This window comes from Puma concolor, chromosome A2 (assembly GCF_028749965.1).
Source record: "Puma concolor isolate L17-30 chromosome A2, mPumCon1.1.hap2, whole genome shotgun sequence".
NCBI classification, from domain to species: domain Eukaryota; kingdom Metazoa; phylum Chordata; class Mammalia; order Carnivora; family Felidae; genus Puma; species Puma concolor.
Window position 1 is genome coordinate 153019856 of NC_141668.1, and position 15048 is coordinate 153034903.

Sequence of the window (15048 nt, forward strand, 5' to 3'; positions counted from 1 at the left end):
GCATTGGCAACTGAATAGCTCTGAGGGCTGATGAGGCTGAAGATGCTGAAGGCAATGGTGTTGTGGAAAAAGCTACAGAAGGCTTTGACAGTGATAGCGGGGGTAGGAGTGTCCAGGGTACTACTTGACTGGGCGTTGCAGTCAGGTCATGACCTACAGAAGGACTGAGACTGTAATGGGATGTACTAGAAGCCTCTGACTGTAGTTAATTCTGGAGTGGGGTGGAGGATAAACCTAGGCGTCACTTTCCTTCAGATACTTTCCAGGTGACAAATGCACCACTGGGGAAGAGGAGGTTCTGTCTATGTTGTGAATGGAGTTTCAGATATGTTAGTACTCAGTAGAGGCTGACGTGGCAGGAGTATAAATTTCTTTTATGGTTTGCCTGTTCTAAGCTAATTTTGGTTATTTGGGTAGATTCCTTACTACTTATGAGAGAATGGATTTTGTGTTTGGCAGATTCTCTTTTAATATTTTGGTGCCAGCCCTAATAGACCAGACATAATTCAGATTGTCTGCCTTTGGGGACAGTTTAAAGATTATAAAATGTTTATTTATTTTTGACAGAGAGAGAGAGAGCAAGCATGAGTTGGGGAGGGGCAGAGAAAGAGAGAGGGAGACACAGAATCCAAAGCAGGCTCCAGGCTCCTAGCTGTCAGCACAGAACCCGACGCGGGGCTCGAACCCACAGACCTGAGAGATCATGACCTGAGCCGAAGTCAGACACTCAACCGACTGGGCCACCCAGGCGCCCCTGACAGTTTAAAGATTATAAAGCTACATTTTTCCTTTTGGAGCTTGGGAAGATTGTCCTTTGTCATCACTGAAGGGCTTGTTCTTCAGTTGTTGGAAGTTTCCTTATCAGAAGACACTTCTTTAATGTGCAAAGTGTATTACCTGGAGATCTGGGGATTTTGATGCTTTTTTTTTGTCCCTTCATCTAGGATGGTTTTGACTATAAGTAGCAGAAAACCCTAATGAGATTGGCTAAAAGCATAAAGGGAAATTTATTTTTGTTACATAACAAGATATCCAGTACTTTAGTGACAACATCAGTGACCCTGATTTCTATTCTTCTGTGCTGCATGCTCAACATGTTGGCCTTGTCTTTAGGCTAGTATCTTTTAGGGTCACCAGGTGTCTTGGCTTCAGTAGTCTCAGATACACATCTAGACAGAATAATATCTTGAGGAAGTGAAGGGACATCTTCTTGTTCTTTAAGAGCAAGGTAACTTTTCCCAGAGGACCCCTGGCCAACTTCCCCTCATGTCTCGTGGTTAGAAGTTACATGCCCTTTTCCTAAATCAGCCGTCTCTTAGGATCAGAAGGAAGTACTACTGTTCAAGATTCTCCCTTAACTAGAATGCAGTTTCACATTCCCGTGAAGGTGGACTACCTGATTGGGATTCTGTTAGTAAGGAAATAGTGGAGAAAGACGTCATCATCTACAGCATTCTCATTCCATGGTTTTCACAGTGGGCCTTCGTGGACACCAGACTTCAGGAGCAACCTCTGATTGTTTTTAGTCTGAGCTGTTTCTTTTTCTAGTACTTCCAAGGCTAGAAGTAGGCAGGGCTAGCCCAGGCCCCTTCACCTGCATCAGAATATCCCACAGGGTTAGCGGTGGGCATGTCTTCAAATTAGAGATGAGGAAATTTGCAGTTAAGGGACTCGCCCACAGCTCCACACTTTGTAAGCGAGGGCTGGAGAGTTCTGGGCACTTTAGTTTTTTAGGTTCTAGGTTTATTTAAAAAGAAATGCCAAACAAAGCCATAGAAATATGGAATGTTTTACATGTTTACTTCTAAGAAAATATTTGAAACACAAAAACAGTACTATAATTTTATGTGTCTATCATGTGGAAACAAAAGATCAAAAGTCTAGATCTGACTGGAGGTTGGACTTGTGCTTCTCTGTCCTGTGGGGGTTGCAAAGCTGGGCACGCATCTCTGAGTCCAGCTCTTCTGGGGCATTTGGCACTGTCCATCCCTCTCCTTTCCCAGACACACTGACCCAGAATAGAAAGTTCGGCACCTTCCTGGGTACCCTGTCCCCCACGGGGGCAATCCCAGTGAACAACTGAGCCAGGGTAAGAGCTGATTGACAGTGCTAAGCTGTGTCCACTGCCACCATAGGCACCTCCAGGAGCCTCGAGAAGAGGCCCTTCAAGCTGCTTCTCCACTTAACACTACCACTGTGTGACTCCTTCTGTTTTCATTTGGTGCTTTTACTCCCTGCAGCCATCTTCCTGGAATCACTTCATTTGTTCCAACAAACCTGTCTTTGAGCATTTCCTGTGTGCCAGGTACTGCTTTGGACCCTAGTTAGAGATAAAAGGGAATGGTTTGGTGGTGGTGACAGACAAGTAGATGAAGGTACAGTGATGTATGGCTGAGATAGTTGGCACAGGTACCTTAGGAGCCATAGAGGTGTGCACCCAACTCCTGTTTGGGAGAATGGAGTCTGTGGAAAACTCCATGGGGTAGGGAGGAGTGGAAAGTGGATAGCTAAGCAAAAAAGTGTGTGTTTATTGAAGTGGTGCTGATCAGTTAGGGGAATGGAAAATCATTTATTTTTATTGATAGCTGTGAAATAGAGCTTGTGGGCAGCTTTGAATTCAGAAACTTTTGCAGGGGTGCCTGGGTGGTTCAGTTGGTTGAGCGCCCCACTTCGGCTCAGGTCGTGGTCTCAGGATTTGTGAGTTCGAGCTCCGCGTTGGGCTCTCTGCTGTCAGCACAGAGCCCACTTCGAATCCTCTGTCCCCCTCTCTCTCTGTACCTCCCCCGCTAGCACTCTTTCTCTCTCAAAAATAAACATTAAAAAAAAAAAAAAAGAACTTCTGCAGTTTTGCAGCAGTTTTCTTCTGTAGACTATTATGCCCATAAGTTATGAGGTTCAGAAGAAAATATTTCATCTCTTGCAGGTAAAGCCATATTCCTGCTTTCACAAATATTTAATTTTTCTTCTTTCGTCTTGATCTTTCAGATGTAGTCTTGCCTGCTACATTCCTAATCACAAAATATATTCAGTACTAGGGAAGTTGCCCATTACTTTAACTTTCTTGAGAGAAAATTGACATTACAGGGTAGGTATTTAAGTACAAAGGGCCTTTCCTTGTCCCACTGGTTGGTGTAGAGTCAGACAGAAAGGCAAGCTCTGTGGTGCCAGACATGGCTATAAATTGATGGCCACAGATTTAAAGTAGAAGAAATCAGAAGCCTGAATTTCTTTGGGAAAAGCAAACCCTTTTTATGATTCTACAACTCAGCAAGGGATGACTTTCCCTGGCTGCTCCTTGGCACCTTCAACAGAAAAGTTGGAAAGTGTGACCTGATTTCCCAGACAAAAACCCTTCCTTGAGTCAGTGAGAGACCCGAGACCCTTACCATTACTGGATATGGTGAGAAGTCTGAACACAATGAATTTGTGTTGCCTTCTGTTTTTTTCCCTGAACACTTATCTTTGAATGTGGAATAAGCAGGGAGAGTTGCCTTTCTGACGGCTGTTAACATACTGCAGCTCTAAAATCAAATCCTATAGGGAACATGGAGGGTATATGACAGCTAGGAAGGGAAGAGAATGTGGGCTTCTGTGCATAAAAAAAATGGATGGAGGAGACCAAAGTTGTATCATTCAGAAAAACTTACCACCTGTCTCTCATGCACCAGGCAGCGTTGTACATGCTTGGGGGAATATATAGCAGGAAACAAAACAATCCCTTTTTTTTTTTTTTTTTTGTATTTTTATTTTTTATTTTTTTAAAGTAATGTCTATGACCAATGTGGGGCTCAAACTCATAACCCCGAGATCAAGTCACATGCTCAACTGACTGAGCCAGCCAGGTACCCCCAGAATCCCATTCTTTTCATAGAGCAGATATTCTTTGAACTGTAGGAAAATTGTGCTTGCCGGGTGTTTTGATTCCCTCTTTTCCTCTCTCCTTTCTGTTAGGAAAGAAGAATAAGCTGAACAGACTCTGACTGTTGGCTTTCAGTTCGCCAGGATCTTCTGCCTAGCTGTCCTTTTGTGGCCCATGTGCTGCATCCTCTGCCCTCAGTGTGCAGCTGGCCCCCAACGCAATGTGTGTTTGTCAAACCATGGAAGTGGGGCAGTATGGCAAGAATGCAAGTCGGGCCGGAGACCGGGGAGTCCTCCTGGAGCCCTTCATCCACCAGGTGGGCGGACACAGCAGCATGATGCGCTACGACGACCACACTGTGTGCAAGCCTCTCATCTCCCGGGAGCAGCGGTTCTATGAGTCCCTCCCTCCTGAAATGAAGGAGTTCACCCCTGAATACAAAGGTCAGTCACTGGCCAGTTTGGAGAGAGCAGTAGCCTTGGGCTTTTGCAGGTTTTCAGCTCAGTTTTCCTTGTGTTGTGGGCCAGGTGATATGATTGTAGGTCTCTTTTGTCTCAAACTAAATCACTTTGTTAAGCACAATTTGAGACTGAAAGCACCAGCACAGTCTTTAGATCTTGAAAATCTGAATTCACCAATAGGTAAACCTGGAAGAATTCACATCATTAAATACTGTTGGTGAAGAGCATGCTCTTAGCAAGGTGGTTTCCCCTGTTTGCTGGGATGCTCTAGGAGAGGGGCAGTACTTCTCTGGTTCCGGAGGAGGAAGAGTTGGATGCTTTCCAGGCCAAGGCAGTGAGACAGCTGGCAAGGAGGCTGTGTGGAGCCTTTGTCTGTGCTGGGGGAATGAATTGATGATAAGGAGTTTACAGAAGGATTGAGAAGGTCTGAAAGTCCTAACTTTTGAAGGCAAAATAGTGTTTGAAAATGTAAATTAACTTTATAGAATAGAACCCCATGAATATATACCAGAATTAAGTCACTTTATTTTAAAATTTGATTTTTGTTACTCTGTTTATACGTTTTCATTGCCCACCATGGATAAGTTATATTTTTGTGTTCTACTTTTTATTTTTTTTTTTTTTAATTTTTTTTTCAACGTTTATTTATTTTTGGGACAGAGAGAGACAGAGCATGAACAGGGGAGGGGCAGAGAGAAAGGGAGACACAGAATCGGAAACAGGCTCCAGGCTCTGAGCCATCAGCCCAGAGCCCGACGCGGGGCTCGAACTCACGGACCGCGAGATCGTGACCTGGCTGAAGTCGGACGCTTAACCGACTGCGCCACCCAGGCGCCCCTGTGTTCTACTTTTTAAAAAAAATTTTTTATAATGTTTATTTATTTTTGAGAGAGAGAGAGAGCATGAGCAGGGGAGGGCCAGAGAGGGAGGGAGACACAGAATCTGAAGCATCCAGGCTCTGAGCTATCAGCACAGAGCCTGATACAGGGCTTGAACTCGCAAACTGTGAGATCATGACCTGAGTTGAAGTTGGATGCTTAGCCGACTGAGCCACCCAGGTGCTCCTTGTATTCTACTTTTTAATTTCCCAAAGTTGTTATGAATTTAGTCATGTTTACGTCATTATTTACTTAAGGGATCCTCAATTTATTTTATTTAAAAAATTTTTTTAATGTTTAATTTTTTGAGAGAGAGAGCGCACGTGCGTGAGTTGGGAAGAGGCAGAGAGAGTGGGAGACAAGAATCCAAAGCAGTCTCCAGGCTCCGAGCTGTCAGCACAGAGCCTGAGGCGGGGCTCAAACCCATGAACTACAAGATCGTGACATCAGCTGAAGTTGGTTCTCAACTGACTGAGCCACCCAGGCTCCCCAAGAGATCCTCAGTTTAGAAAAATCAATTCAGGGGCTCCTTGGTGGCTCAGTCGGTTGGGCGTCTGGCTTTGGCTCAGGTCGTGATTTCATTGTTCGTGGGTTTGTGCCCCACATAGGTCTCTGTGCTGACAGCTCGGAACCCAGAGCCTGCTTTGGATTCTGCGTTTCCTCTCTGCCCATCCCCAACTCACACTCTGTCTCTGTCTCTCAAAAATGATAAATAAACATAAAAAAAATTTTTTTTAAATGTTACTAATGGTTAAAAAATGATTTAAAAAAATCCATATTTTTTTTTTATTGTGGCAAAATATACATGACATAAAATTTAACCATTTTTAAATGTACAATTCAGTGGCATTAAGTACATTCACAATGTTGTCTACCATTATCATTACTTCCATAACTTTCTCATCACCTCAAACAACCACTCTGTATCCATTAAATAATAACTCTCCCTTTCCACTTCACCGAACCCAGGTAACCTCTAGTCTACTTTGTCTCTTTACACATTTGCCTATTGTAGATATTTCATAGAAGTGGAATCATGTAATTTTTTGTCCTTTTGTGTCTGGTTTATTTCACTTAGCATAATGTTTCCAAGACTCACCCATGTTGTAGCATGTATCAGAACTTCATGTCCTTTTATGGCTGTATACCCATTGTGAATATATATCACATTTTGTTTATCCACTTACCTGTTGACGGACACTTGGGTTGTTCCCACTTTGGACTATTGTGAATAATGCTTTTGTTAATATTAGCTTATAAGCATCTGTTTGAGTCTCTGCTTTCATTTCTTTTGGGTACATACCTAGGAGTGGAACCTGCTGGATCATATGGTAATTCTGTTTAACTTTTTGAAGCACTGCCAAACTGTTACAGGGCCTGGCATCTAGTAGATGCTTAATAAATACTTGACTAATGGATTAAGGAAAGTTTTGCATAAGGATATAGAAGCCTAGAACTTCATATTTGGTACTATATGTGGTAACCCCTGATGACTGCCGCTGGTAATACTAAATACATAAAAATCCCTCTTGAAACTTAACCAAAACACAGAATATTATTGGCATTTTTCCTTAGCTTGGTTGAATTTTAAAAACACCTGTGTTCCTGGCAATAAAGAGATATATGTGTATGTGTGGGTTAGTATTTATACATGTATTTCCCAGATCTGTCTGCTGAAAGGGCCTAAAAACAATGATACTCCAGTAGCAATCATAGGGCCAAGATCTTGGTCCTTCTAAATACCATTCCTACAGTAAAGGGAAGCAGAACTCCCTGGAGGAATGATTGGTTTCTGAATTGGGGCAGGAAAATAAAAGATGAGCCTGGAGCATCCCCTGGTAACTAAAAGTAAAGAAATGGTCAAAAATGATGGGAGTGTATGTTACAAGCACACAAGAGCCGATATCAGGGAATCCCAGTGGCCAAATCTAGAATATGAGAAATAAAATATCCCTAACTCCATACTGATAGATAAATGGGTGAGAAGGGACATTTCTTCCTTATAGAATTGTAATTCCTTTTAATTAAAAGATATAGAAGGAATGATGGAAACAGAAGTCACCATTAGACACACAACACAGAAATAATTGTCCCCGGCAAGAACCATGATTGATTCTAAAATGAGTGGGCTAACATACTATAAGAAACAGAATATTTAGAAAGTCTCAAAGTATCTCCCTGTAGGATATTCATTAATTACAATAGGAAAAATAATAACTTTACAAAGGAGAAACCTGGCAGACTTCACCTTAACCAAGTGATCAAAGTTAAATTACCAGTAACAAGACCTGTACCTTCTGACATAAGAACTGAGGAGGACACAAGATCATTTCTGTTGCCTAAAATGAGTGATATCAATCTAATCATGAGAAAATATAATGCAAATCCAAATTTAGGGACATGCTACAAAATAACTGTTAGTATTCTTCAAAAGTGTCAAAGTCATGAAAGAGAAAGACAGAAACTATATCAGATTGGAGGAGACTGAGGAGGACTAAATGCAATGTGAAGTGAAATCCTGAACCAGAAAAAGAATATAAGTGGGAAAACTGCCAACATTCAAATAAAGTATACAGATTACTTAATATTATTATGTCAGTGTTCATTTCTTGGTTTTGGTAATTATAAATTATGATTTCACTTTTAACAATTTTTTTTTAATATGCTCTTATTGATGTTCAACAACTGGCTTAAATGAAGACAGTATTGATGATTTTAGAATAAGTCAGTTTATCAACAATATGCATGAAACAGCACTGTTCTTAAAATCTAAAATCAATTACTGAAATTCACTTAAGGAGCTTGGGGGCAGTGTTAAAAGGGGCCAGGTTTTCACAGGCCCTTATCCATCTCTGCATGTTGGCTGGCACCATCATATTGCAGCCTTCCATCTGCTGGAACACAGACCACAGCACAACATCTGCTGAAGCGAGTTCATTCCCAGCAAGCCAGGGGCTCTTCCCAAGAGTAGCCTTCATGGAGTGGAACATAGTGGCGGCTTCTTCTTTCTAAAAAAATGTTCATTTATTTATTTATTTTTGAGAAAGAGGGTGTGCGCATGTGAGCAGGGGAGGAGCAGAGAGAGAGGGAGAGAGTCTCAAGCAGGCTCTATGCTCAGCACAGAGCCTGACATGAGGCTTGATCTCACCACTGTGAGATCATGACCTGAGCCAAAATCAAAAGTTGGATTTTGACCGACTGAGCCACCCAGGTACCCCCATATAGTGGCTTCTTCTTTACTGCTTCCTTCTTTTAGCTGAAAAATAGCTATTATCTACCCAGGTTTTTACAAGGGTTAAATTTATAGCATTATGCTTCTGGCCAAACAAAAGAAAAAATGTGCAATGTTTCTTTCTCCTTTGATGGGACACATCGTTTGGATACTGAACTGCATTTTAATCTTCAGCACATTCTTCCCAATTAGAATAAACCCCAGGTGATACTCATGAGGGGCTGGTTTTTTTGGTGTGCTTGCCAAAACACTCGATAAGACATTGGGCTCGCTGTTGACTGCTGCATGCGTGAGAACAGTGAACAGGACCCTGCAGTACAGCACAAGGGGGGTGGGGGGAGGTGGGGTTTGTGTTAATCATGATCTTTCAGTGCCCTTGTCTTTCAGTCCTCCATAATCCTTTCCAAGCATGGAATTTAAGTCCAATGCATTGGTTAGTAAAGCAGTTGGCTCATCAGCTTGGATTATGTTGGTTACATCCAAGTCCACATCTGACATGTCAGTCATCTTGGTGTGACCATTAACCATAGCTTTTCAGTTCAGACAGACATTTTAAAATACCTTGATGATGGGATTCAAGAGCTTGAAGAGTTGGGTCAGAGAGTCTTCCTGCACATGGCCTGCAACCAGAGAAGGAGAGATGTGTCACTTTGTGATAGGGCTTTACCTGATACACTGGCCTCACGGGAGCATTAGAGGAAGCGAGTATATGGGAATTCTATATTTTTGGTAACTTTCTATAATATTAAATGTATTTCAAAAAAAAAAAAAAACCCCTGTACTGTTGGGTTTTGATATATATTAATTGGACCAATAATATCTTCAATTTTCTTACGATAAATTGGGCTTCATTTGACTTAATAAGAAAGGATCAATTTTTGGTTTAATTGTATATTTGAGAAAGTATATTTATTTTACCTAGTGAAAATGCAGCCCGAGAAAAGAAAATAGATACTAATGATTTGCTATGGCTTTTAAAGACTTCTGTTCCCCAGTCTGAGAAAAGTTGGGGAAAAACTGAACCACTACTGACAGTCCTTTCCTGGGAGCCACCTGGAGGTTTGAACTTGTCCCAGTTCTGTCGGTTGTGATTTAGAAAACATTTCTCTGGAGCCAGGATTTGACTCCCTTTTAAGATTTTTTTTTTTCCTTAGCATCAGAAGGACTCTGAGCTAACAGGGCTTATAGTTCTCTATCTCATTTTGGCATATTTATAGCAGAAGGTTTGGCCATGGATGTGTTGAGTGTGGATGAGTTGGTGGCTGAAGCTGCATATAAAGCATTTGCAACTGTTCTTAGCCACTTAGAGACAGCAATGTGTTTGATTCTGGCTTCTCTCTTGTTTTGTAGTCCTAGAATATCCCTTCAAATGTAATATTCTTCTGGTTCTGTTTTGAAAACAGTAGCAGGGTTCCAAGGTGGCTCAGTCAGTTAAGTGTCCAACTCTTGTTTTTGGCTCAGGTCATAATCTCATAGTTTGTGGGTTCCAGCCCCGTGTCAGGTTCTGCACTGACAATGTAGAGTCTGCTTGAGATTCTCTCTCTCTCTCTCTCTCCCTTTCTCTTTCCCTTTCCCTTTCTCTATCTCTTTCTATCCCTCTCTCTTCCTCCTCCCCCTCCCCTGCTGGCTCTCATGCACTCGCTTTCAAAATAAATAAACTTAAAAAAAAACAATAGCAAACCATTGGATTCAAAATTGCACAATGGACTTGGATACACATTTCTCCAGAAAAAGATACACAAATGACCAACAACACATCAATGTCATTAGTCATTAAGATAATGCAAATTGGTGGCACCCAGGTGGCTCAGTCAATTAAGCATCTGACTTCAGCTCAGGTCATGATTAGTGACTTTGTGAGTTAGTGAGTTTGAGCTCTGCATCAGGCTCTGCACTGGTGGTGAAGAGCCTGCTTGGGGTTCGCTCTCTCTCCCTCTCTGCCCCTTCCCCACTTGCGTGCGCTCTCTCAAAATAAATAAAATTTTTAAAAATGCAAATCAGAACCACAAATCAGATACCATTCGTGCACACTAGGATGGCTATAATAATTAAAAACAAGAAAAAGGAAAGTAAGAGTTGGCAAGAATGTGGAGAAATAGAACACTGCCGGTAAGGATGTCAAATGGTGCAACCACTACAGAAAACAGTTTGGTAGTTCCTCAAAAAGTTAAACAGAATTACCATATGATCAGCAGTTCCACTCCTGGGTGTGTACCCAAAAGAACTAAAATCAGGGACTCAAACTGATGCTCATAAAGCTAATATTCACAGAAGTATTATTCACAATATTCACAACCCATGTGTCAGCAGTAAGTGTATCAATAAACAAATTGGGATATATATTCACAATGGAATAGTATTCAGATTTAGAAAGAAATGAAGTTCTGATACATGCTACAACATGGATGAATCTTGGAAACATTATGCTAAGTGAAATAAGCCAGACACAAAAGGACAGAAATTACATGATTCCACCTATATAGAATATCTACAATAGGCAAGTGTGTAAAGAGACAAAGTGGATTAGAGGTTACCTGGGTTTGGGTGAGGAGGAGAGGGGGAGTTATTATTTAATGGGTATAGAATTGTTTGAAGTGATGAGAAAGTTTGGGATTTAGATAATGATAATGGTAGACAACATTGTGAATGCACTTAATGCCACTGAATTGTATGTTTAAAAATGGTTAAAGTGAGGAGTACCTGGGTGGCTCAGTCAGATAAGCATCCGACTTCTGCTTAGGTCATGATCTCATGGTTTGTGGGTTCGAGCCCTGCGTCGGGCTCTGTGCTGGCAGCTCAGAGCCTGGCTCCTGCTTCAGATTCTGTTTCCCCTCGCTCTCTGCCCTTCCCCCACTCATGTTCTGTCTCTCTCTCTCAAAAATAAAACATTTAGGAAAAAATGGTTACAATGATAAATTTATGTATTTTTTTTACTATAATTTCTAAAAATATATTTTTTAAAAATACCAAAACCTCCACCAAATGTAATCTTTAGTGTCTATTGAAATTAGTCTTACAATTGCCAAGAAAATTGGGACTTATATCAGACCATTGATTTTTCATTTGCCCATCTGCATTCTACCTAGGTGTGAGTACTGATGTAAAAAATAATGTCAGGATCAAAAATATTTTCTTCTTAAACTAGTAGTAGATTGCAGGATTCGTTTAATTGGCAAGTTTCATCTACTATTTGTAGAGCTTCTTCCTGCCCTATCCACAGCATAGCCATATCTCCCTGTATCAGATATGATGCTCTGTGTCTGCCAGTGGTCTGTCAGGGTACTCAAAAGTATGTACCTGAAGAGAATGAAAGGTTTCCAATATAGCTTTAGATGAGCCTTCAAGACAGAAAAGAGCTAATCGTAAAAGATCAAATGATATATTTGACTATATAAAATTTAAAACTTATGTTTATTAAAATTCACCTTTAGAGAAAATGAGTAAAGATATTTACCACATATATAACTGACCAAGGATTAGTTTCCAGAATATAGGTCTATATCTAAATTAATGTGAATCAGTATGGAAAAGATAGTTCAGTATGAAAATGAGCAAAAATTAAAAAAATAAATGAAAACCAAAGACCAAATTAAGAAAGTAAATGAAAACCAAAGACAAAAGGCTGATTCTTTGAGAACAACATCTCTAGCCAGACTGGTCAGGAAAAGGAGATGACATAAATGTCCAATATCAGAAATGATATATGTGTCTTCACTAGGATCTACTGATATTTAAAGATAAAAGAATATTTTGAGAAACTTTATCCCAATAAATTCTACAACTTAGATGAAAGAGACAATTTCTTGAAAGATACAAGCTATGAAAATTTTCATGAAGAAATGGGGACTCTGAATAGTCCTATCAAATAAATTGAAATTGGAGTTCAACACATTCTAGCAGAGAAAACTCCAGGCCCACAAAGCTTCAGGTGAATTCTACCAAACATTTAAGAAATAGTAGTTCTACAGAAACTCTTCCAAAAAAATTAGAGAGTATGTCCCAACTCATTCAGCAAGACCACTATGAGAAAATAAATGCCCCTCACCAACCTAGATGTAAAAAATTTGAATACAATTTTAGTCGATTGACTAGAACAGTGTATTAAAAGGACACTGCATCATAACCAGGTAAGGTTTATCTGAGTAATACAGGGTAGGTTTAACATTCAAAGGTTAAATGGAATTCGTCATATTAATAATCTAAAAAAAGAAAAACCATCTATATCTTAGCAGATGCAGAAAAAACATTCAACAATATCCAACATCTGTTCTTGATAAAACAACAACAGCAGCAAACTGGGAATAGAAGGATAGTTCTTTAACCTGAGGGCATCTATGAAAAACCTCTAGCCAGCATCATAATGACAAAACAGTTGCCTTGCCCCACAAGATCAGGAATAAGACAAGGATGTTCATGCTCTCCACTTCTAGTTGACATTTTCCTGGAGGTTCTGGCCAGTGTGGTTAGGCAAGATAGAAATAATAAAAAGGCGTTCCAATTGGAAAGGAAGAAGTAAAACTCTTTATTTGCAGACAACATAGAATTTTGTCTTCAGTCAGTCAAGTGTAAGAGCAGAATAAAATCCTGCAAAGGACTCAAAAGTGACCTCCTGAACGCCCTTTCTTAGAAAGCTACTTTGAAGACATCTTCCACTCTAAGGAGTAAACCAAGAGTGGGAGAAGTAGAGGACCATAGAAGGAATGACCCTCAACCCTCACCCTGGTCAGCGTGACAGCTGTGTGGCAGGCCTGGAGGACACTTTAGGTCAGAGCACAAGGGGAGCCCAGGAGACAGAGAAGATTGGCAGACCAGAGAGCATTCAAGCTGGAACAGTTGAGGTTCTAGTGAAGACAAGAAGTTACAAAGGTGAAAACCTGCAGGAGAGGTAGCTATCTATGAAAGCAAGCCAGGGTACAGATGCGAGGCCCATGGAAGTGTGGCATACATTTGAGCAGTATAGTGGGAAGTATGAAAAAAGAATTTCAAGTTTAAGGAATTTTTTCTAAAAGGGCCTAGGGAATGAGGATGAAATGGACCAAAGAGAAGGATATTCTTAGTCTGACATTGACTTATTCATAAATGCCTCATTTTTGTTCAGATTATGGAGCCAATTTTGTACACCGGGAGTGTAAAGGAGACATGTAGTGACAGAAGGTTAGATGTGGAAGTTAGACAAAGGGCAGCCTGGACTTTGTTTTTTTTTGTTTTTTGTTTTTTGTTTTAATCTCCTTGGGTTAGGTTTCTAGGTATTGTGTTTTAAATCCTTTGTTAACGATTCAGAAGAAATAACGGATAACCTGTTGGGTAAAAAATGGACACGGTAAGCTGTTTTCCCTGAGTACAGCATGGAGGGTAGAAAGGTGTCAACTTAGGAATATTGGTGGTTTGGTGAGGCAGAAGTTCTGTCTGGTGAGGTTAGAATCGCCTGATGCTTAGTGTGGGCAGAAGACTTCTTTTTGGGACTGTTTTGCTGGAAGAAGTCTTGTCTCTAGGTGACTCTGCCAGGCAGAGAGAAACAGAGCAAGAAAATGACACAGGGAATGGCAGTATCACAGAGCAGTTGTATAAGTAGAGGGTTAAATCATGTTAGGTGTGGGTGTCTCCAGTGAACACAGTTCTTTTGAATGGTACAGGAGTCAGTCATTGAAAATCAGAGGGCTGCAGAGGAGAGTGGGAAATAAACAGAGATTAATCCCCGATCAGAGGTTAAGTAGCAGACTTAGAGTTGGGGTGAGTGGTCAGCTGTCTTCTGGAAAGAGGTCTGTTGGTCATTGTTCCTACATTGATCTTCAGTTGGTTCATGGCAGGTGATGTGCTGTGAGACGGCAAGTGCCAGCAGTCTGTGCTGCATAGACCCAGCCTGTGTAGACATTTGTTGACTGGCTGCCTTTTTTTCAACAGGCGTGGTGTCTGTCTGTTTTGAGGGAGACAGTGATGGTTACATCAACTTGGTGGCCTACCCTTATGTGGAAAGTGAGACTGTGGAGCAGGATGACACACCAGAGCGGGAGCAACCTCGGCGCAAACACTCCCGCCGGAGCCTGCACCGGTCAGGCAGTGGCAGTGACCACAAGGAAGAGAAAGCCAGCCTGTCCCTTGAAACCTCTGAGAGGTAAGGGGGTGGTGAGCAGGGTGAAGGTGCATGACTGGTCCTGGCATTACAAACACTCAAGACCTCTCTAGAGTCCTGACACATGGGGAAGTAGGGCCCAAGCTTGGGGAAAGATGGCTGGTATTCTTTGGCTACCACCTGAGTGTGTCACATCACCCCAGTGATGCTGCCTTCTGTGTATGGATGTAACTGGTCAAGAGAGAGTGATGGTGAAGATCTCAGCCCTTCAGAAGCAAGGACTCCCCATGCTCTGTGCTCTCCAGCTTTGTTGTGTCTCACACATAAGGTCGAAATGCCTTGGTCCACGGTGAGGTTGCACCTGCTTTCAGACCTGTAGGACTGCCCAAGCGCAGTGAGAGGCCATCCAGACCAGTGTTCTTTAAGGGTTCTGTACAAGGTTCTTTGACCTCTATGAGGTCAGCTGTTAACCCTTTCCCTGCAACTAAAATTTAGTTTATTGCATTGGAAATTATTTTTCTTGTAGATTAGGAAAATAGTGTATAAAG

General features: G+C 41.3%; 1 protein-coding gene and 1 pseudogene across 3 annotated transcripts in view; one reads left to right on the forward strand and one right to left on the reverse strand.

Moving 5' to 3' along the window:
- IP6K1 (inositol hexakisphosphate kinase 1) overlaps positions 1-15048 on the forward strand; it is a 57443-nt gene that overhangs the window by 31000 nt on the left and 11395 nt on the right. For 2 of the 3 annotated variants that reach the window (XM_025916078.2, XM_086698211.1), the window contains exons 2-3: positions 3952-4302; positions 14332-14542. In XM_025916078.2, coding sequence (XP_025771863.1) covers positions 4080-4302; positions 14332-14542 — 434 coding nt within the window. In that variant the 5' untranslated portion in view covers positions 3952-4079. Of the gene's footprint in view, positions 1-3951; positions 4303-14331; positions 14543-15048 lie in introns of those variants that run through there. The other variant, XM_086698212.1, reaches the window with a different exon arrangement.
- LOC112852742 (aminoacyl tRNA synthase complex-interacting multifunctional protein 2-like) lies at positions 7957-8952 on the reverse strand (annotated as a pseudogene).